Below are 23,461 nucleotides of genomic sequence, written 5' to 3'. Positions count from 1 at the left end.
GGGAGAAATCAATTCTCCTTCAGGGAGAGGGGAAGGGACAAACATATGAGGGAAAGATCCAGAATCCATTTATTTGCTGCCTCTGCATTGCCATGCCTTAATTCTTTCATTCCTTTATTCAGCAAACACTTATGGAAAGTTCTCCATGTGCCAGGCCTCATCATAGCCGCTGGGAAAAGAGCATGAGCAGCCAAGGACTGTCTTCTTGGAATTTACTTTCTGTGTAAGGAGGCAAAGAAGGTTAAGGGTGGTCAGCAAATGTTCCATCAGGAGGGCAGTTCAAGGAAACAGCACGAATAAGACAGTGGGGCAGGGAACCCCCGGTTATCTGGAATGACGAGAGTATGGGGTTCGTGGAAAGGGCAAGGTGGCAAGGAGACAGTGGCAAGAGCCTACAGGCTGGGGACGCCTGGGTGGCTCAGTGGTTGAATGTCTGCCTTTGGCTCAGGCAGTGATTCTGGGGTCCTGGGATCGAGTCCTGCATCGGGCTCCCTGCATGGACCCTGCTTCTCCCTCTGCCTGGGTCTCTGCCTCTCTCTCTCTCTCTCTCTCTGATTCTCACGAATAAATAAATAAAATCTTAAAAAAGGAGAAAGAGCCTACAGGCTGGAGATGGAGAGCCATATGTGTTGTGCAAAGCATTCAGATTTAGTCCCGTAGAGAGAGGTTCAGCAAGGTTTGGCCCGGGCTGGGAAAGTGTTGTCCTTTTAAACAAGGGAATGATAGTCCCAGATTCAGGTTTCAGGAAGATTGCTGCAGCCGCATGTGGGGAGTGTCTTAGGAGAGGATATTGCCTACATTCCCCGAGGGTGGGAAGGCTATGGCCGGAGCCTGAAGAACCTTCACCATTGCACCAATGATGTTGGAGGCCCAATTTGGAGAAAGATATCTGACCCCCTTGCCCTGGGAACTGGCCTGATACTGACCCTATATTGATGTATGGTTCTGACTGTGAAGGCCATGGGCTTATTTTTTTCCCCCATTCTTTACTTTATGTGAGTAGGTCATACACACACACACACACACACACACACACACACACACAGTAAGACCCTCACAAGGTGCACGAGGAAAGGGTATGAGTGACAAGCGTCCTTCCTACCCCTGCCACCTATTCAGTCCCCTTCACCAGAGGCAGCTACAGTTATCAGAGTTTATTTTTGTCCTAAAGACAGTTAAGGAACTCAGACCTAAAATGGAATGAGGGGACGCCTGGGTGGCTCAGTCGGGTAAGCACCTGCCTTCAGCTCAGGTCATGATCCATGTCCTGGGATCGAGTCCCACATCAGGCTCCCTGCTCAGCGGGGAGTCTGCTGCTCCCTCTCCCTCTGCCTGCTGCTCCCCTCCCCTGCTTGTGTTTTTTTTTTCTCTCTCTCTCTCAAATAAATAAAACCAATTTAAAAAATAAAATAAAATGGAATTAGGGGGCTATGTAACATGGTGAGGGCAGAGGGCCTGGAGTCAAGCAGACTCTGTTCAAAGCCCGGCTGCACCACTTCCCAACCCAGAGCCCAGATAGCCACAGGATTTATCTGGTTGGGTTGTTGAGATAATTAAATAAGCTAACCTACTGAGGTCTTAGCACAGTGCCTGGCACATATTTAAACTCAATAAACATCAGCTATTATTAACTACTGGGCAGTTGACTGTGATGGGGGAGGGTGGAAGGGAAGGCCAGGGGACATTGAATACTTTCTGGGGGAAGCCTTGGTTGCTCAAAGTGTGCTCACTGGAAATCCCTGGGAACTTACTGGAAGTGCAGGATCCCAGGCCCTTCCCTAGACCTGGTGAATGAGAAGCTGCTTTCCAACAACCTCCCAGGTGACGGGCATGCACGTGAGAGCATGAGAAGCACTATCCCACACAAGCCCAAAATCCCTGAGGGAAGGGGCCATAGATTCCCTGCCTCTGGGCAGATGCTGATGCTGAATCTTGACCTTCAGACCTAAGCCCTTTGATGTTTTATGATGAAAACTCACTTTTAAGGGAAATGCAGGCCCTCTCCCCTCCAGCTTTCTATTCCACATCTGATTTCCCAAGCCCAATAACCTGTGACCTCAAAGACAACTGGAATGTGTCCCCTTTTGTCCTGACGGTAACCTGATAGATGGCTCAGGGGCGGGGTGGCATGTTGTTTTTAAAGTGATATAAGAGACACAGTGGAGCCTGCCCAACAAGCAGCAGGGCTGCCAGGATGCCAACTGGGACGCAAGGCTCTGGCAGTGGGGGGCTGCCTTAGAACCTGGCCTTGAAAGTAGAGCCTACTTGGGGTTAAGGCTGGGAGGCTGGAGGGGCTCGTGGGGTGACAATTGCTACTGTTTGCCACTTGTTCCAAACTGGTAGACCACGGCCAGAAATATAGGAGATACAGGAAGCAGCCCTTTCTTTTAAAAATAGAACCACAGGGACACTTGGGTGGCTTAGTCGGTTAAGCGTCCAACTCTTAATTTCAACTCAGGTCATGATCTCTGAATCGTGAGATCGAGTCCCAGGTCTGGCTCCACACTGGGCATACAGCCTGCTTAAGATTTTTCTCTCTCCCTCTCCCTCCGCTCTCTCTCTCTCTTTCTCTCTCTCTCTCAAAAAAAAAAAAAAAAATAGAACCACACACCATAATGGTGGGTGCATGTCACTATACATTTGTCCAAACCCACAGAATTTGTCCAAATCCACATCAGATTTCACCAAGAGTGAACCCTAATGTAAACCATGGACTCTGGTGATAATAATGTGTCCGTGGAGGTTCATCGATCATAACCAGCCATGCTGGTGGGGGATGTTGATAGTGGGGGAGGCTGTGCTTGTGTAGGGGCAGGAGGTATATGGGAACTCTCTCTATCTTCTGCTCAATTTTGCCAAAAACTACCCTGAAAAAGAAAACTTAATTTTTTTTAATAAAAGGAAAATTATAATTTGTCATCGAATCAGTTTTAGGAGAGAAAAAAAAAAAAAGAAACCCAGGTTGAGGCCGGGGGCAGTATGCTTTTTAAAAATCACAATTGTAACAAAAATAACTTAGAGCTGAGATGTCCAATCCAGAAGACATCAGCCATTTGTGGCTAATGAACACCTGAAATGTTCCTAGTGTAACTAAAGGAACTGGATTTTAAACTTTATTTAATTTTAATTAATTCACATGTAAATTCAAAAACTGACATGTGATACAGTGAAATTTCTTTTCACACAGTAAAATTTTTAAGTGGGTTTGGAACAATTTGGGTATGTGAATTAACTCTTTCGATTGCTAATTTCATGAAATCTGAGTATAGCTCATTTCCAGTGAATAGTTAGCATCCAGATTGAGATACAATATAAGTGTAACATTTTGAAAACGTAATACCAGAAAAAAAGGATGTAAAATATCCATTTGTGTGTAGGGATTATATATTGAAATAATATTTTGGTTATATTTAATTAACAAAAAATAAAAGCTTACTTTACCTAGGTCTTATAACTTCAAAATATAGCTTCCAAAAAAGTAAAGTTATGTGTGCGGCTCACCCCTGTACACTACCGTAGGAATATAAAATGGTGCAGCTGCTTTGAAAACCAGTATGGTGGTTCCTCAAAAAGTTAGATGTAAAGACACCTAGCAACCCCACTCTTGGGCATTCGCTCAAGAGAACCGAAAACATATGTCCACACAAAATTGCTACAAAGTGGAAACAGCCCAGATGTCCGTCAACTGATGAATGAATTAAAATAAATGTGGTATGTCCATACAGTGTGATCTTATTCAGCCCTAAAAGAGAATGGAAGTACTGATAGATGATCGGCATGGATGACCCTTGATAATAATATTCCAAGTGAAAGGAGGCAGACACACAAAATCCACATACGTACAATTGCATGTACATGAAATATCCAGAATAGGCAAATCTGCAGAGACAAAAGCAAATTAAAGTTTGCCAAGTGCTTGGGGAAGAGCAGAATAGGAAATGACTGTTCATGAGTATGGGTTTCTTTTGAGGATGATGAAAATATTCTGGAATTAAATGGTGGTGATGGTTGCTCACTGTGTGGACATGCAAAAAATTATGTGTATGTGGCTTGTGTTAGGTCTCTGTTGGGCAGTGCAGATTGAGATGACCTAGCTGTTCCTCTCCTGTCACTCTTGAGGGGATAGAGTTGAGCCACAGCTAATGGCCATGGGGTCATTTTTGCCCCTCCCCCAGGGGATATTTGGCAATGTCTAGAGGTATTCTTGGCTATCAGCTACGGTGGGGGTGAGAAATGGCCAGAGGGGTGAGAGGGTGAGATTGGCCAGAGATGCTGCTAAACATCCTACAGTGTGCAGGACAGTTGTCCCTAACACAGAGCTGCCCCGCTCCCAAAGTCAGTAGTGTCCCATTTGAGAGGTCGGGCACTAGAGCTGCTCAGGGGTCCACGCCTCCTCCAGGCTGCCCTGCAGTGGGCGTGGCCTTCTCTGGAGCCCAGCCCCGTGCAGGTGTGCTCTGCTCCTCTGGACACCTGAGGTTGTGCACTTGGAGATGTTCTAGGGCCCAGAGAGTCCGGGAAGGGCCCAGGAGTCCCAGAGGGGATTAGCTGTGGCATCCATGGCTCTGTCCTCACTCTCCGAGGCTTCCTGAGTTCCAAAATGTCATACTCATTTTAAATGAAGCTGGCCTCATTCTGGGTAGATTGCCATGGTTCTTGTTGTTTTCTCTTCCACATCAGATTTCCTAAGCCAGAGGCCACTGGAATTTGCAAAGCCTGTGTCATGAACGGGTTCCCTCTCTGATATCTAAAGTAAAAACCTGAAAAAGGACATCTCCAGACTTGGCTTTGAGGTATTTTGTTGTCGTGTTTTTTTTTTTTTTAAGATTTTATTTATTTATTTATTCATGAGAGACATACAGAGAGAGGCAGAGACACAAGCAGAGGGAGAAGCAGGCTCCACGCGGGAAGCCTGATGAGAGACTTGCCCTGAGCCAAAGACAGATGCCCAACCACTTAGCCACCCAGGTGTCCCCAAGGTACCTTGATTTTAAGTTACCCTCTCTGTCTGCAGTAGTGGCTTGTGGCTGCTGCAACAAATTACCACAAACTCAATCCCTTATAAGAATACATATGTCTTACCCTACAAGAATACATACATATTACCATACAGTACATATGTATTACCTTACAGTTCTGCAATTCAGAAGCCTAACATGGATCTCATGGGGCTAAAATCAAGGTAGCAGCAAAGCTACATTCCTTCTAGGGGCTCCAGAAGAACATCTCCTTAACTTTTCCAGCTTCTGGAGGCTGCCTGCATTCACTGACTCATGGCCCCTTCCTTCAAATTCAAAGCCAGCGGAGTGGAGGTCTTCAGATCTTTCTTGGACTTTGACCTTCTTCTCTCCCTCCCACTTAAGAACTCGTGACTACACTTGGATCACTGGAGAATCCAGAGTAAATTCCCCAAATCAAAATGCTTAACTTACGTCTGCAAAGTCCCTTACACCATGTATGATAATATATTCATGAGTTCTAGGAACGGGGGTGATGGACCTAATCTTGGGAGCCATTGTTCTGCCTCCCACCGTGTTACCTGGGTCTGGACAATCTGCCCAGGTGGCCCCTCAGCCAGCATCCAGCCATCCTCATTTCATAAGAAGAAACTGGGCATATTTGCTTCTCTGGAATTGTGGAGTTTCCCAGTCTGAGTTCTGAGATATTTAAGTACTGACTTTCCAGATCTTCATTCTTTTTGACGTATGCCCCAAAATGGTCTGTGAGAGATTTATAGACTCGTTCTGTGCTAAAAATGTCCCCTTCCCCAATTCATATGTTGAAGTCCTAGTCCCTGTACCTCAGAATGACATGATTTTTGTAGAGAGAGCCTTGAAAGAGGTAATTAAGGTAAAATGAGGTCATTCAGGTGGGCCCTAATCCAATATGACTGGTGTCATTGCCAGAAAGGGAGATTAGGACACAAACAGACACGAGACACCAGCAGGGAGAAGGTGGCCATCCTCAAGCTACAGAGAGAGGCCCGAGAAGAAACCTACTGGACAAACTACCTCCTTGGCTTTGCATGTCCAGCCTCCAGAACTGTGGGGAATCTAATTTCCATTGTTTCAGCCGGCCAGTCTGTGGCATTTTATTATGGCAACCCTAGTAAACTAAAACACCACTTTCCCACATTTGTACCACTGTATGGTTTGAGATGAATTATTACAATTCAAATCTTCTCTTATTACTTTGGTTTACAAAGTTTCTGAAGTTCTTGTCACACTGGCTGAGTTGGAACCCCCTTTCACAAGTGGGTTGTGATCAAATGCTGGGTTCAATGCAACGTTTATTGGGCATCTCTAACCATCGGGCACCAGACGTTCTCAACACGGCTTGTCCCTGACCCCTGCAGAATCAGTGTACTGTCCATCTAATCTAGTGTGATTTGCAGCAATAGCTCTAAAGTCGGTGAAATGAAGAGCCATAGGGCAGATCAGGGCAGGATGGTTAGGCGGGGACATTAGGATTCCGGAAGTGTTATGAAACGAGTGGCATTTGAACGCTAGGCCTTGAGGCATTGGCCAGACGCCTTCACACTCAAGCCTTTAAAGAGAGTTCCCTCTGTGTTCCAGGGACGGGAGATTGCACGTTAACTGGAGGCTTTAGGAGTGGTCTTCATTTGAGTCAGCCCTCCAAAACGCTGACATGAGACAAGAACGGGGGTGCAGTTAGTTTCTCAGGGAGGTGACGTCAGGGAGCACGGGAGAGGAGGAGTGTGAGTTAGGGGAGGGAGGAGCCAGCACAGGGCTGAACATATTGCAGCCGTGAACACAGGGGCCCGAATCCACGGGCCCTGCTACAACACTGTGTGGCACATGCCTTAGAGTCATCCTACGGGAAAGTGAGGTTTCCTCCTTCCAGCTGCCTTGTCACGTGTGGCCAGACAACCTCCCCAGCCACGAAGGAAATCTTCAGGCAGTGAGTAGCTGGAACCTGTCTTCACTCGTAGCTGCAGGTGACTCGGGTGACAACTAGATAATTTCATAGACCATCTGGATGTTGGAGTCAGTCAGTGCGGTTCTTTGACCTCAACGTTTCTGACTCTCCTGCCCATCAGAACACACTGGCCCTCACAACCATCAGCCTCAATTTGTGCTTGTGCTGATCTGATTTCCTCAGAATGTGAATTCCAGGTTTATCACTTAAAATAGATGTGCTGTGGGCCTGTTAATTAAGCTCTTTGAGCTTCGTGGGCCAGCTCACACTCTGATCACAGGGATTAATACCAAACGTAGGGCATTGGCATAGTAGCTGGAAGATGCAAACACTCTATGAATTGTTGCTATTTTTATGGCTGACAACCCTTGTTTCTCTCTACAGTCAGTGCAGACGTTGGACCAGGTACAGAACTCGAGATGACGAGTTCTCCACAACAAGAAGCTCCACAACAGCTTCATCTTGATGCTTTTTAACTACACAACTGCCTGGTATGACTCGCTTATTGCTTGGTTTTGGTAAGTAAAAATGCCATTTCAGAAAAATGCCTTACGAGAGTGTCATAGAAGTGTCATGTCATGAACACAAAATACACAAAAATACCAAGATCATCATTCATAAGAACTTACAGGGGCACCTGGGTGGCTCAGTGGTTGACCGTCTGTCTGCCTTCAGCTCAAGTCGTGATCCCGGGGTCCTGAGATGGAGTCCTTCATCAGGCTCCCCACAGGGAGCCTGCTTCTCTCTCTACCTGTGTCTCTGTGTCTCTCATGAATAAATAAAATCTTAAAAATAGAAAACAAACTTACAGCCTCCCACTGAATAACCTCTGGTTTAGTCTACTGTAGACTATAGGGATGATTTTTGGTAATTTATTACATTAATGCACCAAGTAGTTCCCAAATTACGGGGGGCTCTGAATTCTGAGGGTGACCTTATGTCTCAGTCTGTTCGGGCTGCTATAACAAAATGCCATAGCCTGGGCAGCTGAAGGAACAGGAACGCTATTTCTCACAGTTCTGGAGAACCAGTGTGGTTCCAGGTGAGGACCCTTGTCCTGGCTTGCACATGTCTGCCTTCTCACGTGGCACAGAGGGAGCGAAGCGGGGGGAGAGAGGGGGAGAGAGAAAGAAGGAGAGAGAGACACACACATATATCCACACTCAAACACAGAAGGAGAGAAAGAGAGAAGGAGAGGAAGGGAGAGAGAGGGAGAGAAAGAGAGGGAGAGAGAGAGAAGAGGGAGAAAGAGACACACATATACATACACATGGAAGGGGGGAGGGAGAGAGGGAGAGATAGTAAGAGAGAGGGGGATAAGGGAGGAAAGGGAGGGAGAAGGAGAGGGAGGAAGGGTGGGAGGGAGGGCCAGCTGTGGTCTCTCTTCCTACGAGGACACTAACCCCATCATGGGGGCTCCACCCTCACGATGGCATCTAAACCTAATTACCTCCTGAAGGCCCCACCTCTAAAATCCAATACTGTGGGAGTTAGAGCTTTAACATATGACTGGGGGGGTGGGGTGGAGATATAAATATTCAGTCAGGACACCTTGCTTACCATCATAGAGTACCTCCCCCCCCCCCCCCGCCCCCCGGGTGTAACATCTTACCTAGTGCAGTCTCACCACATACGGTTCTAGGAAAGTGGTAAGAAAGGGGATTTTATCTATATTTACTGGTTCTATTTTTAACAATATTTAGGCCCCTTGGATGCTCATGGGGCCTCTATGCAGTATCTAACTTTCAGCATCAAAGAGAACTACTTTTCACTGATCAAAGAGAAAGGTTCTCTTGCTAGATTTGGGGCAGCCCCTTAAGGGATTTAGAAAAGCTGTAGTATTATCATATATACATACATCGTCTTTCAAGGAAAATGGAATGGAGCTTATTTATGTTGCAAAGTAGCTGGAAGACAAGAAGAGATTTTTATTTATTTTTTTTATCTTTGAGAGAGAGAGAGAGCTGATAGGGAATGGGGGAGGGGCAGAGGGAGAAGGAGCAGATTCCACGCTGAGCGCAGAGCCCAACTCGGGGCTCCATCGATCTCATGACCCTGAGATCATGACCTGAGCCGAAATCCAGAGTCGGACACCTAACCAACTGTGCCATCCAGGTGCCCCTGAGGCTATTTCCTTTTACTTATTTATTTTTAAATATTTTATTTATTTGTTCATGATAGACACGGGGGGCGGGGGCGGGTGGCAGAGACACAGGCAGAGGGAGAAGCAGGCTCCATGCTGGGGAGCCCGACGCAGGACTCGATCCTGGGTCTCCAGGATCACGCCCTGGGCCAAAGGCAGGCGCCAAACCGCTGAGCCACCCACGGACCCGGCTCTTTCCTTTTAAAAGCCACCAGGTTTTGTCAGTTCTCTTAGGGAAGAGCTCAGTAAGTGATTTTGAGACTGACTCGTTTATGCTAGAATTGCAGCAAGGTGTAAAGGCACTGGACAGAAAAATGACCAGGGGTTTCCCTTAGGGTCTGGGGGAGCACAGGGGAAGAGCTGGAGCTTCCTCTCATGAAACCTCATTTTTCCAATAAAGAGACTACACACACACACACACACATACACACACAGATTGCTTCGTCATTTGTTTACAAGCATCTTTTCACATCCTTAAATGTCTTCAAAGCATGATCTGTGATGGCTGCGTGGTGTTCCAAAGGATTTTGTACCACAATATTTAACCATCCCCACCCCGCCTCCGCTCTTAAATATCTAGATTGGTCCCAAAGTTTCCTTATTACAAGTCAGGCCGCAATGAGCATTTTTGTCCACCTAGCTCTGTTGATAGCGCTGATCACCTCGTATGGCGAATTACTGGGCCAAAGTTCGCATTTTAAAGGTATTAGTAAGTATTGCCAATCTGCCACCCAGGAACAGGATAGCAATTTGCACTCCCACCACCAGCAGCATAGAAGAAAGCCTGATCCTTCACAGTCTTATCAGCTGGTGATATCATCTCTTTAAAAGCAAATCTCTGAAAACTGACGAAGGAGGGAAGGCAGGAAGGAAGAAAATCAGTTGATAAGTTTATGATGTAATTGTACTTTTTTTTTTGTGAACTATTTGATTCCTTTGCCTATTTTGGATCAGATGTTCATCTGTTCTTATGCTGCTTTCTTTGTCTATACACCTCCAATATGTACTTTTCTAAATTTTTTATTTGTTTTTAAATTCTGCTTGGGGGTTTTCAACATGCAAAATTCTTACATTGTCAAATTTATCACTTTTTGCCCTTATGCTTAGAAAGGCTTTCCTCCTCCTTGAGATCCACATTTTCTTCCATTCTATTTGACATTTATTTGGGTAGCTGATGTGGAATTAGGGATTCACGGAACTTTAGAGCCTTGGAAACTTAGAGATCAAGTTTAACGCCTTCAGTTTAAGGAAAAACTGAGGGAAGAGGCCCAAGGAAGAGGAGAAGTGGACTCAGGGACACAGAGCTGGTTAATGGCAGAACTAGGCCCCAAATCACGGATTCCTAGACCTCAGTTTATTCTCTTTTTAAAACATACTGGTTTTCAAGAATACAAGTAACAAAGGAACAGTTTCCTTAAAAACTATAACATTACTAAACACCTATCCGAATACTAGTTTTCTATTCACATGCCCTCTCCTGCCAGATATCGTGGTTGTCATTTTGGTGTGGATCCTTCTACATTTAACGAAGGTAATTTTATGTACTTCTCTGTGTATGTACAAATGACATATATGATTATGGGTTGGTTCAGGGGGGAGCATACCTGGTACCATGTTGTGTGAATCATTCTGTAATATACTTTTCTTGCTCTACTTCATGGTACGTGTCTCTTGCGCCCATGAAACTGCAGTATAGTGGGTAATGCCCCTTTTAATTTTAGAAGATATTAATTAATTTTAAAAGATATTATTAATTTTAAAAGATATCACCACGTTACACTCTTGTTGACAAAGTACCCATTTCTCCATAGTCTCAACACCTTGATATTACCTACCATCCTGTAAGTTTTTTGCCTATCTCATGGGTGAGAGATACTTTTTTAATTTATATTTTCCTAATTACTCATGAGGCTGAACATCTTATGTGTTTAGCAACCATTTGTATATTCTCTTCTGCGAACCTTGAGTTTATTTACTTTTACCTTTCCTTAAAATTCAATTGCTAGGAATATTTTTTCTTATCTGTTTTTTATATACTTTGGAAATTAATCTTTGCCTATTACGTGTGTCCTACACATTTCTTCCAGTCTGTCACTTTCGTTTACTTTTGTTTCTGACATTTTTTGTTATATAGACATTAGCTCAATGTAACCAAAATGATCAATGTTTTCTTTCTTTCTTTTTCCATTCTTTGTGTCCCAAGAAGATCTCATGGCTTTCAAGTTCCTAAAAATAGTTTGCAATATTTTTTCTAGTAGTTTATAGCTTGGGGGTTTTAAATATATATAACTCAGAGATCCATCTGGAGTTTATTTGGGGTCCACTGCAAGATACAGGGCTTATTTCTTCCTCCACCCAGATGACTAATCATGTCAGCATCGAAGATATTGTTTCTTTCCTAAAGCTTAAAAGGATATTTCCATCATAAACCAAATTCCAATATATTCTTGGGTCTAATTCTGTACTCTCTACTTTGTCTGGTTCATCTGGTGATCTACTGGGGACTGCTCCCACCCCTTTCTGCCACAGCTTTATCATTTATATTGACAGAGGGATGGTTAGTTCAACATCTTTCCTATCCCATTATCAGCAAAGCCAGTTCACTTTCTGTCATAGCCAAAAAACCACCAATAAAGCATGTCTCTGGCACCTGGCTCCCACCCAAAGAACTGATGAGAGTTTTGCTACAGGGACTTAAACCCACCCAAGCAGCCAAGCGACCCTCCTCTCTCCGGCCTCCACTGCTACCCCTCAAATTCCTGTCACTGAACTCCTCCTTAAAATAAAGCTCAGCTGTAGATGGCACACCTGTTCTGGATTAGTTACAAGAAGTCAGGATCTGTATTTATTTCAGCGGCCGGACAGGTGAAGAGCAAGCTGCGTTTATAGCAAGCCAACTAGAAAGCAGAGAAACATCCATCAAGAGGTGTTTTCCCCCCTCTTAGGGCAAAGGGGTTACCCTCGACAAGCCCTAAACTTCCTGTTGCTTCCCAAATCCCGTGATTCTTTCCGGGAATGCCTCAGGTGGTAGTAGTCACTCGGGGTCTCTATCTAACGAAGCTCACCGTTGGAGTTTTACTTGCGCAGGAGAACCACCTACGGTGCTCATTACAAGCGCAAATCCAACAAGCCCAAGGTAAAATTTAGAGATTTGTGCTCCTAAACAAGCACCATTGTGGATGATCCCAGTGCAGATAATCCAAACCCTTGCAGTGGTGATGCGTGGTGTTGCGCCGCCCTGGGCCCCTGGGCTGGGGAGAGGCCTTGGGCCCCCTGTGACCCTGCGCTACAACACCTGCTCTGTAGGGAGTGCTCCCTAAGAGAGGAGTTAGTAGGGGGATGGTGTCGGTATAATGCAGATGCTACACTGCTTCATTCTTGATTTCTCCTAGGCCCAGGAGCCCTGGCATAAAGTAGAGAATCTTGAGCAGGAAAGGGTAAGAGACTGCAACCCAACTTTTGCATTGGCAGCAGAGACTCTCTGGGTATATTCGAATAAAGCTAAAAATGAGGCCTGTCCTGGCACTCCTCTCTCCTGAGACGTGCACTCCAGGCCTGTGTCTGAGCTCAGGAGGCACTCCCCACCGCCACCCCCAGGCCCAGCTCCCCAGCACTCACCCACAGACACTCACTTCTGTCCCTGAAGCTGGGGCACCCTCAGACTTGCCCTACTAGAGGGCTACCAGCCTTTCCACTCAGTTAGCTTGTGTATTTTTTTTTTAAGACTTTATTTATTCGTGAGCGACACAGAGAGGCAGAGACATAGACAGAGGGAGAACCAGGCTCCCCGTGGGGAGCCCAACCAAGACCTAGATCCCAGGACCCCGGAATCACGACCTGAGCCGAAGGCAGATGCTCAACCACTGAGCCCCCCAGGTCCCCCTCTTGTGTATTTTTAATATCTGCCCCAGCAACCACCGGCCAACCCGAGCTGCCTCCCTGGACAGTCCAAGTGAAGGAACTTCCTGTGCACATGTTTTTGCTTTTGTCATTGGTTTTCAAATGACCTGTTTCTGAAGTGACCGGCAGGGACTGCTATTTTCCCCAGAGGCCCTGATAATTTAAAGTGTGTGATTTTTGCAGAATATGAGGTGTTTCAGGAATGTGGACATTGCACGAGAGCAGCAACATCTTATGTGCGGAGAATACTCATTGTGTGTTTGAAAAGGAGTGAATAACCTGGGGCTTTGTTACTCAGCTAAGACTGGAAGGAAATCAAGGGCAGGGGGCTCAAGAATCCCTCAAAGAATGCTTTCATGAAGCCTACGACCTTCAGCTCCCTGCAGCCCTGCTCTGTGGGTCTTCAACCTTCAACCTCCCGGGGGAACCTTCCAAGGGGACCCTTCCAAGCGGACCCTTCCATTTCCATTCCACTAAGGCAACAGGTGTACAAGCCTGACTTCAGGACTTCCAGGGGTGGGGCTTAGGCATCTCTACATGTAGAAAATACAGGGATGGTTCTAAAGCACAGCTACGATTCTCAAATTTGTAGATACAGAGAACCACCCAGGAGCTTTTAAAACCCCCAATGCCCAAGCCATACCCAGACCAAATTACCTTAGAAACTCTGGGGGCTGAACTCAGGAATCAGACTGTTTTAAGGTCCCAGCCAACCAGCCAGGCCACTGCTTTAGGGTCTTTTTTTAATCTGAGAAAGACCTCCTCTCTGTAGACCAGAGCTTCTGGAACTTCAGTGTGTATACGAATCACCTAGGAATCAGGTTAAAATGCAGATCCTGATGTAGCAAGGCTGGGGCAGGATTTGAGATTCTGTTCTTTGACAAGCTGGTCTGCAGACTGCACTGTTAGTAGCAGAGCTGGGGCTTCGAATGACTTTCCATTGATTATTTAACAATCACTGAGTACAATTACTGCAGCCGAGCCAGGGCACCCGCTAATCCTGCAGGTGCAGGGCAGTAATGGCATTTGGCAGAAGCAGCACAGCAGGCTTTGTGATTAAAAACAAAACAAATGTTTGTGTTACTTGCTGGGTCAGCCGTGGGATGGTGTTGACAAGAGGCCTGACTGCTGCGTGCTAAGAGATGAGCGATTATAAACTTCGGCCCTTCCTCTCATCAGTAGAGAGCTGGCTTATCAGCCTTCTGGAGTCTGTTTTAATAGTTGCTATTGGGTGGCGGAGGAGGTGTTTGGAGGTGTTTGCATTTTATTATGCAGATGAATTCAAATCTCAGGTTGCTCTGTCCCAGAGATGAAAACTACATTATAAAGACGCTTAGAGGGCAGCCCTGGTGGTGCAGCGGTTTGGCGCCGCCTGCGGCCTGGGGTGTGATCCTGGAGACCCGGAATCGAGTCCCACATTGGGCTCCCTGCATGGAGCCTGCTTCTCCCTCTCCCTGTGTCTCTGCCTCTCTCCCTCTGTGTCTATGAATAAATAAATAAAATCTTAAAAAAAAAATAAAGAGGCTTAGATTATCTGCTTGGTGTTTTCCTATGCTAAAAAAAAATTTTTATTGGAGACCTACTGTGTGTCCTGCCTGTCACAGGATGGCCATGCACATCTCAAGCTGCCACATACTGTGTTATGGTATCGCCTGCCTAGCTACGAGGCTGAACTCCGATTAGCATGAAGTGTCACACTGCATTTATCACATGAGCCTACACAGGTGATAAATTTTGGTAGACACACAGCAAGTAAAACTGGGAAAATTTGAATGAGATGGCTAGATGGTATCAATGTCAATATTTTGGTTGTGATATTATGCTATAGTTTTTCAAAATGTTACCATCAGGGGAACCTGGCAAAGTGGGAAGGGGGCAAAGTGTATAAGGATCTCTCCATGTGGTTTCTTAGAACTGTGTGTGCATGTACAAGTGTCTCAGTGAAAATTTCAATTTAGAAAGGTATAAAACTACTCACAGCCAGCCCTCAAATATGTCTTTAATATGGGGGGGGGACATATGTATTAAGAAGGTAAATAATAGGGGGGCCTGGTTGGCTCAGGCAGTAGAGCATATGACTTTTGATGTGGGGGTTGTGAGTTTGAGCTCCATGTTGGGTATAGAGAGTATTCAAAAATAAAATCTTTTTTAAAAAGGTAAATATTAAAATAAAAATGATAATACTTATTACATGCTAACTGCACCATAGGTACTGTGATAAGCATTTTACATGCAAGGCTTTAATCCTCACAACACCCTATCAGGCATTATTCTTATTTCCGTATTATTTATTTATTTATTTATTTATTTATTTATTTATTTATTTTTAAGAAATTTTATTTATTTATTCATGAGACACACAGAGAGAGAGGCAGAGACACAGGCAGAGGGAGAAGCAGGCTCCACGCAGGGAGGCTGACATGGGACTCGATCCCGTGTCTCCAGGATCACGCCCTGAAGGCAGCGCTAAACTGCTGAGCCACCCAGGCTGCCCTGTTTTCTGTTTTAGATGAAGAAAGTGGACCCGGGAGAGCATAGGTGGTTTTTCCCAGGGTCACAGAGTCAGCAGGCAGTCAGGCAGGACTCAAACTCAGGCCCAGAGCTCACTATACCACACAGAGTATGCGAATAAGAATGCTATGTTTTGGGATCCCTGGGTGGCTCAGCGGTTGAGCATCTGCCTTCGGCTCAGGGTGTAATCCTGGGGTCCTGGGATCGAGTCCCGCATCGGGCTTCCTGCATAGAGCCTGCTTCTCCCTCTGCCTGTGTCTCTGCCTCTCTCTCCCTTTCTCTCTCATGAATAAAATAAATTAAAAGTGTTTTTAAAAAGCTGTGTTTCTCTGGAAAGAGAAATCATAGTGAAGGGTGAGGACTGTGCTTCAGGAGTGGGGTGCAAATGGAAGTACCTTGCAGGATCTTGGCCTTGAAAGAAGAAAGGAGTTGAGCTGGCAATACACAGAGCGAGGGCATTCCAAGGCAAGAAGACAGAAGAAACACCACACGTCTGAAAGAATGCTCCATTTTCCAGGTGAAGAAACCAGTGAGTTTGTCTGCTTTGCCACTCAGAGGTAGATGGAGGCAGTATGGCAGAGGGTCTTCAATGCGAGGGGCACGTGGTAAGGTCTCCCTGGGTCTGGCCAGCGATCTGGGCAAGCTAACAAGGCACTGATGGGACCAAGTTATATGTGAATCACCAGCACTCACAAGGGAAGCCGCGTGCAAGGTGTTTACAGTTTAGTACGTAGTAATCCATTCCCAGGGCCCAAAGAGCAATGGGAAGCAATTTGGTAGTGGAAAATTGGTAGGTGAAGGGAACCAGAGGGTCTACTTATAATACCAAAGGCCATAAAGTGGTTGAAACCATTGATCATTATGGAATTAATGGAATTAAATCTCATCTCGTATGGCTACTTACTCTTCCGACTACTGAGTGCCTACTACGTGGCCAGCCCGAACCCAAGGGCTTGGGACATAGCAGTGAACAAAATACAGTGACCCAACTCCCTGCCACCAAGGAGCTCACCCTCTGTGCTTAGTGCTGATTCCTGATCAAGAGGATGCTTAACTCTCAGAACCGAAGATTACACTTTCATACTGTGCACTTGAGATCCCATGAGCCCAAAGAGAAATGCAAATCTCCCTGGGGTGAAGCTGGGCAGCAATGCAGAAGGACAGACACAGCACTTCTGATTTAAGAGTGAGGATGATCTTACCCCAGTGTGGCTACAAGGAAACTTAAGATGGGCGGGTCGTCAGGCCATGCCTCTGAGTTGGATCATAAAAGAAGAGCAAAACCAAGGTGAAGGATTGGGATTGGCAGTGTGACCCTTGAAGATGATTCAAGTTAGCCTGGGGTACCCTCTCAGTGTTTCCACTCCCAAACTGGGATTAACTTTGGAATCTTCCATAAACGTAGAGAAATTGGGGGCTTTCCAGTCCCAGCCTGGGTAAGTACTATTTCAACACAAATCAGAACAAGATGGCCTTGCAACATAAAAGCAGGAGAGGAAGACCGGAAGTAAGTACACCTGGAGACCTATGTTTAGGCAGGAGATACTCTACAATCTAGTCTTATTTTTAAAATGCAGAATTAGAGGTATGGACCCTTCCTCGGAATGCTAAAAGCAATATACAGATGAAGACAAACGACTAAAAGATAAGCTGGTGGCCACTGTTTCTACAAAAAGACACCTAAAGGTAAGTGCATCAGGCAAGAGTCAAGAGTGGGCAGATTTGTTAATATTACCCCAACCGAGGATTTGTCACCGTTTCATATCTTAAGTTCCCACAAGCTTCAGTTGCCTGAGAATAAATATTTAAAATATCTTTTCGACTTAGTTATAGAAAGATTCACCAATTTTTTTCTTCAGCAGTATTTAAGAAAATTAAAAGTCTGATTTAGCTCCCAGGGGCCTTCTCATGCTTTTGTATCACGTTTCCAATGATATTTAGCCCTTTGCTCTAGATTTGGCCATATTGTGTATGCGTGCAAGAAACACAGGCATCTCCTACAGTTAGATAGTAACTTTTTGCGTGGGTAAAAGCATCTGCACTCACTATGCCACTGGCCCTGTGGCAAAATTTTCCCACTTTAGTTAAGGGAAGATAAATGGCACAGATACAGAGGCTGCACAGGACGGTCCTCCATAGACAACTTCCATTCATGTTTCTGGGTGCCCTTGAGTGAGAGGCTGGCTCTGCCACGGAGCACAGCAAAGGGAGAAACAGTCCTACTACCTGCAGAATGCAAGCTTTCTAAAAAGTCACCTCTATCCTCTATGGGTCGGAGGCGATTGCTTTAGTTATGCCACAAAGCACAAAACACACCTTGGACCTCCAGCCGATGGCTGGGGAGGGGAGTGAGAGTCGCACAAGAACTCCGCTGGAGACAAGAATCTGCGTGAGGCAGCTGCCTGTGGTCCTGGAGATGGCCTGTTTTATTTTTTTATTTTTTATTTTTTGATGGCCCTTTTTATTTAGCTGCACTGAGCCTGCTGTCCCCAGGACTTCGGATCTCAGAATTCAGCTTAGGGTGTAAGCTGAGGAGGACTAAGAAGGCTCCTTCCTTTAGCTCCTCTCATTGTTGGCAGCTGAGGAAGCTAGAAAGCGCTTCCCCCAGTGGCAGGTCTGAAACTATCATTGTCACTAGTCTCCACGTACTCCTCCCCGGCCACTTGACCCCCTCACCCCCCCTCCCCTGGAACCTTTGATAATGAGGATAATTTGCCCAGTGAAATGCTCAACGTGGATAAGCAACTGTAAAAAGGTTCTTAGCTGATCCAGGAAGAGCATTATATGAAAACAAAGGGAAATGCTATGTTTATGGATGTGAAAAAATGAACACTGCAACCTAATTTCATATTAGTATTGGGCTAAACCACCTCCATAAACTTATCCTGGGCACCCATCTGTGGTCACTGGCATGTGATCACCCTATGGTAGGTGTTAAACAACCAAATAGGATAAAGCAGGCTCTCCTGCAAAAAGTAAAGTACAAATGTGACTTTTATGTGGTGAGTTTGGCCAGCAGAGCAGACAATTTGCTCAGGAAAAAGCTACCTCAGATCTGGAGATTTTTAGATTGGCTTCTTTAGGACTGGGTCATTAGAAACCAATGTAGTACGTGTTTACTTTTTCACAGAGAGAGTGCAGTAACTGTGAGTGCATTTGGGAATATTCCGTCGTCTTTGGAATATGTCTAATCTCTAGGTTCCTACTATGAAGCTGAGCGGAGGGAGAACACAGATCTAGTAAAAATAATTGAAAAACCTTTTCTTAGGTAGTTATTTGCAAAAATAAAATCTTGGCCTCACAGCACAACATCAATGCAAAGCCCCCTGGGGAGCCTTTAAGACATTCGCACATCAAACACAGTATCTTTGGTGCATTAATTATTCCTGTTAATCTCTTTCAAATATACCCCCAATCGGTAATAGGGTGAAACAAATTTATTCCCCGGCGGTACCTTCTTAGCCTCTTTTATACTTTGTGATCTAAGAAAAACAAAAACAGGCATTCGTTGAAAAATCTACTTTGATTTGTTGGGCGAAGGAAACCGACTCTGTCTACTTCCTCCAACACCACTGAGTGGGTTCTACAAATCTTTGAGATGCACCGAAATCTTTCATTTTACGATGAATTCTGACTAAAACCAGCGCTTACCATTTTCAAAGAGCTCCCGAGAAATTGCCAAAAGAGACTTTTCTTTTTCTTTTAAGGTCTTCACCCAAAACATTTGCTTGAGAACCCTTCTGAATAGAGACATTGCCTAGTAAAACACATGCGGTAGACAAAATATCAAATTTCTTTGTCCAGCTGTCCAGAATCCCATTAGTGCCTCTTACTTCTATCTGTCTTTTGCTATAATTAGGATGGCTTAGGGTTTATCTGGGCCTTTTTTCAAAACCAGATTTCCTTCCCAGCAGCAGCAGCTGTCATTCACAAGTACCCTAATGGTACTGGGAGACTTCTTTTGATTTACACTGTGGTAGAGTGATCAGGAATATGAAGGGAAGGGAAACACACACACACACGCACACACACACACACACACAAATACCTTTCATCTAGCAATTTTTAAAGAGAGGAGTCTTACCTGAGGAAGAGCACTCCAGCCTGGAACTCCGCTTGTTTCAAACAGCCTATGGACCGGCACTCCTTCCCCCTGGAAGTCTGAGTTCGCTCCTTGGGGGCCTGAGCCCAGTGGAGTTTGCAGGGTTTTTGCTCCTTGGTCTGCTGGCGCTGGAACAGCACCTTCTCCTGCAGGGAACTGGGAATTCCAATCAGCAGCTTCTGCTTTGGCACGAAGACCGGCTCTTTTATCACTCTGGGTTAGTGGGTGCTTAACAGGTTCTTTGGGATAGAGGAGATTAAGGGTGCCTTCTGTTGCACTCTCTTTTAGGTTGGGGCTCAGCTTTTTGGGTTTTCCTCTCACACCTGGCCGCCTCACCCTGGGGGGTTTCTCAGAGCCCGTCTTGGTCAGTGACCCCCCATCCCCTTCCTTTTTGTCTGCTGCGATCTCCATCCACTGGCTCACCCCTGGCTTCTCTAACTCACCAGACAAGCGCTTCATCGCCGTCTCTATCACTGCTTTATCCATGTTTAGCAGATTGTCACTGGGGAATTCCTCTCCTGCTTGGTGGCTGTCTCTGGTTTCTCCTCGAATTCCTGGATAATCATTTTCAGCGGCCCCAGAAGCAGTGGGTGGTTTATGTCTCCCCTGGTCTGTCACCGTAGATGTCGTGTCTCGGTGAGGCCCCCAAGTCAGAATCATCCCCGTTTGCAGGGATGAGGGACTGTGGGTGGAGGCTTGGCTGCTCCTCACCCCCACTTCTTGGGATTGTGAGTGATAACCACAGAAGCCAGTGGTGGCATCCATAGGCCCCGTGTCATCCGACACCCGAGGCCCACAACCCATTTCACTGAGGAGATGCTCACACCCACCCAGGCAACACGCACCGAATTCCATCTCTTCGTCATCGCTTTCTAATAAAAAAACATGCTCAGAGCCCTGCAGGTTCCTTTGCCAGACTGCATTAGAGTAATCCGTCATAACGTCGGAACATTCCAGATACTCTAGGTCATCATCTGAAAACTCCTCGGTGCAGGTTAGGGTTATCTCTGGGCAAAGTTCATAGTCACTGTCAGAGTCTTCGCTGGACACCTGTGGGCTGCCTTGCTGGTTGATTGTGTCCCTGTCACCTGGGCAAGCGGATGCGGTCGCCTCTGACAGTGGCAGGCTGAAGCTGATGTACTTCTGCGCTTTAGGATCCGGATGACCAGAGTCTGAGACTTCCTCCTTAAGGCCATCACTGCCTGAGGCACCATCCCTTAGCCTCGATACTTCGGAATGCGCTGTCCTGGGGTAACACACATTTTGTTTAGTGGGGATTGTACTTGAATCAGAAAAAAGCAACCCAACTGCAACTTCCTCTGTGTCATCCGGACCAGGCGCCTCTTCCATTGGCCTCGTTCCCGTAACATCCAAGGGATTTTCAGACCTGGATGCACTAGTGTCACTGTTGGCCAATAACTGGAGGGAGCACGAGGGGCTGAATTTGGAGGAGGGGGAGTCAGCAGACACGGGACTACCTGCCGAGACATACTCTTCACCCTCACAAGGAGGTTCTTTCTCCCCCAGCTGATTTGTCTTGCCCTGCGCACACGCCTCTGTTGCAGGTGGCCAACCTGGGCCCCTGCCATCTTTCAGGTTAGGAGAGAGCTGCGAGTTCTCTGCTGAGCACCTGACTTCAACAGAAGCAGAGCAGCAAATCATTCCAGAACAGTTTTTAGCAGAGATCTGATACACGGCAGCGTCATCAGGGGTACAGCTAGGATGAAGAGAACACACAGGTAAGTTTGCCATGTTTTGGATGATGGACGTGCCAACATTTGTCACGTCATGGCATACAGAAAACGACCATGGTTTTAGCTGCACCCTCCAGGAGATCTTCTGTGGTCTCCCTGGAAGGGGGCTTGTGGTCAGAGGCAACCAGCCCCTGGGCTCCAGTTGCCCTCGAGCTGAGAATCCAGGAAGCTCAGCATTTTCCCTTAAAACTTTCCACCATCTTACCCCAACTTGAAAAATGCTTGAGAATTATTCAGATGAATGGGGAGACATCTTATAATCTGGTTTCTTCATCTCTCCTTTTAAGTCCTTTTTATGCTATGGGAAGTTGAGAAAAACACAATTTTCTGGAGTGAGTCATTGTACACGAAGGACTGAAGAATCCTACTTCATGCAGTGGGAGCAGCATGAGCAATAACTCTGTGGAAGCCCATGCTAAGAAGGCCTGGCTCTTGCCAGGAGGGTGTCAAGGTATCACGCCGGGATTATGTGTATGGAGGATAGTGCCATTTCTCTTAATTTTGCATGACTCTGAAGTCTAAACCTCACCCCGTGTGCCCCTCTAGCTGGAAACCCAGGTCCACATGCCATCCTGACTTACACAGACAGAGCCAGGTGCTCGGCTTTGGCCCAACAGGGAAGAAACTGAATCCTGGACCATGCTGAGCCTGCTCTCCCTCCACCAGGAGAGACAGTGCTCCCGTGGCTCCTCCCTTTATTGACTGGAGCTCCGGGTAGCCTCCAGCCTGACCGGCTTCGCTGACCTTTCCCACTAGGGCTTGTCTCCAGGCTCTGCAATCCTAATAAAAACCCATTACACTTGCTTTATAATTTGCACTCATTTATCTCATTTGACCTCAGTGTAGCTATAACATTGCTGGTCTCACCCGATGCATTATCCAGCTCTTAAGTCAAAAAGCACTTTTCAGAAAGCAGCAGCTGTGGGTCTAGCCAGAATTAGAGGTGATGTTTAGATATTTATTGACTGATCTGAACAAAATGTGCACAAATAGATAACCTGGAAGGATTAGTGTCAGGCCCTCAGTGGCACACAGTCTTTCTTGTTCTCTCTCTTCTCACTGAAAGCATCGCTCTGTCTCCCCAAGCTCACATGTGCTCGTAAGCCCTCAATCGTCAGATGCCTGCTCAGATATGCCTCATTTTCAAAAATAATAGACTAATTCCAATTTTGTTAATATCTTAGTTTTTTATAATCTTTTTCGCAAGCAGGAGCCACCCAGGGGTGGCTGAGGCTGGCCACAGCCCATGTTCGATTTGCCTTGGCCAACAGCATGGGGAGACGAAATTTAGGGTCACTTTCTAGAGGAAACAGTGCCTGCCCCTCCTATCTGCTTCACAATGTTATTCTGAAGTTCCAATTAGAAAAATCAATGTAAAGGGGCTTTGCAAAACAGAAACCTTATGCCACATAAGAATGTGGAAATGATAATTATGTGATATGATAGAGATATTAGCTAACACTACTGTGGTAATCAGACTGCAATATAAATGCATCAGATCGGGATCCCTGGGTGGCGCAGCGGTTTGGCGCCTGCCTTTGGCCCAGGGCGCGATCCTGGAGACCCGGGATCGAATCCCACGTCGGGCTCCCAGTGCATGGAGCCTGCTTCTCCCTCTGCCTGTGTCTCTGCCTCTCTCTCTCACTGTGTGCCTATCATAAATAAATAATAAAAAAAAAAAGAAGTGTTTATAAAAAAATAAAAAATAAAAAATAAATGCATCAGATCAATATGTTGTACACCTTAAAACATGCACAGTGTTGCATGTCAAATATAACTCAATTTTAAAGGGGGGGAGGAGGACACCTGGCTGGCTCAGCAGTTGAGCCTCTGCCTTTGGCTCAGGGTGTGATCCTGGGGTCCTGGGATCGAATCCTGGATTGGGCTCCCTGCAGGGAGTCTGCTTCTCCCTCTGCCTGTGTCTCTGCCTCTATCTCTGTGTCTCTGATGAATAAATAAATACAATCTTAGAAAAAAAAAAAAGATATGAGAGTGCTAAGACCAGATTACCTCTGGTTTTCAAGAAGTGTGCAGAAGAATCATCAAGAAACTAAAATTTTTGAATCAGAATCCACGGGTAAAAGGCCTGAGAATCTGTTTTTAAAGGTCCCAAAC

At 45.9% G+C, this 23,461-nt stretch overlaps 1 protein-coding gene and 1 long non-coding RNA gene across 7 annotated transcripts in view; one reads left to right on the top strand and one right to left on the bottom strand.

The window, feature by feature from the left end:
- ALPK2 (alpha kinase 2) overlaps positions 1-23,461 on the bottom strand; it is a 115,657-nt gene that overhangs the window by 50,245 nt on the left and 41,951 nt on the right. For all 6 annotated transcript variants that reach the window (XM_072822321.1, XM_072822363.1, XM_072822337.1 and 3 more), the window contains one exon: positions 19,575-21,309. In XM_072822321.1, the coding sequence (XP_072678422.1) occupies positions 19,575-21,309 (1,735 nt within the window). The remainder of the gene's footprint in view (positions 1-19,574; positions 21,310-23,461) is intronic.
- Positions 6,572-23,461, top strand: part of LOC140631114 (uncharacterized) — a 33,582-nt gene continuing 16,692 nt past the window's right edge. The window contains exons 1-2 of the long non-coding RNA XR_012028775.1: positions 6,572-6,918; positions 7,321-7,454. This is a non-coding gene — a long non-coding RNA (uncharacterized lncRNA). The remainder of the gene's footprint in view (positions 6,919-7,320; positions 7,455-23,461) is intronic.

The sequence above is a fragment of the Canis lupus genome, chromosome 1, assembly GCF_048164855.1.
Source record: "Canis lupus baileyi chromosome 1, mCanLup2.hap1, whole genome shotgun sequence".
NCBI classification, from domain to species: domain Eukaryota; kingdom Metazoa; phylum Chordata; class Mammalia; order Carnivora; family Canidae; genus Canis; species Canis lupus.
Note: the sequence above shows the minus strand (reverse complement) of the source record. Positions and strands in the feature narration are given on the sequence as shown.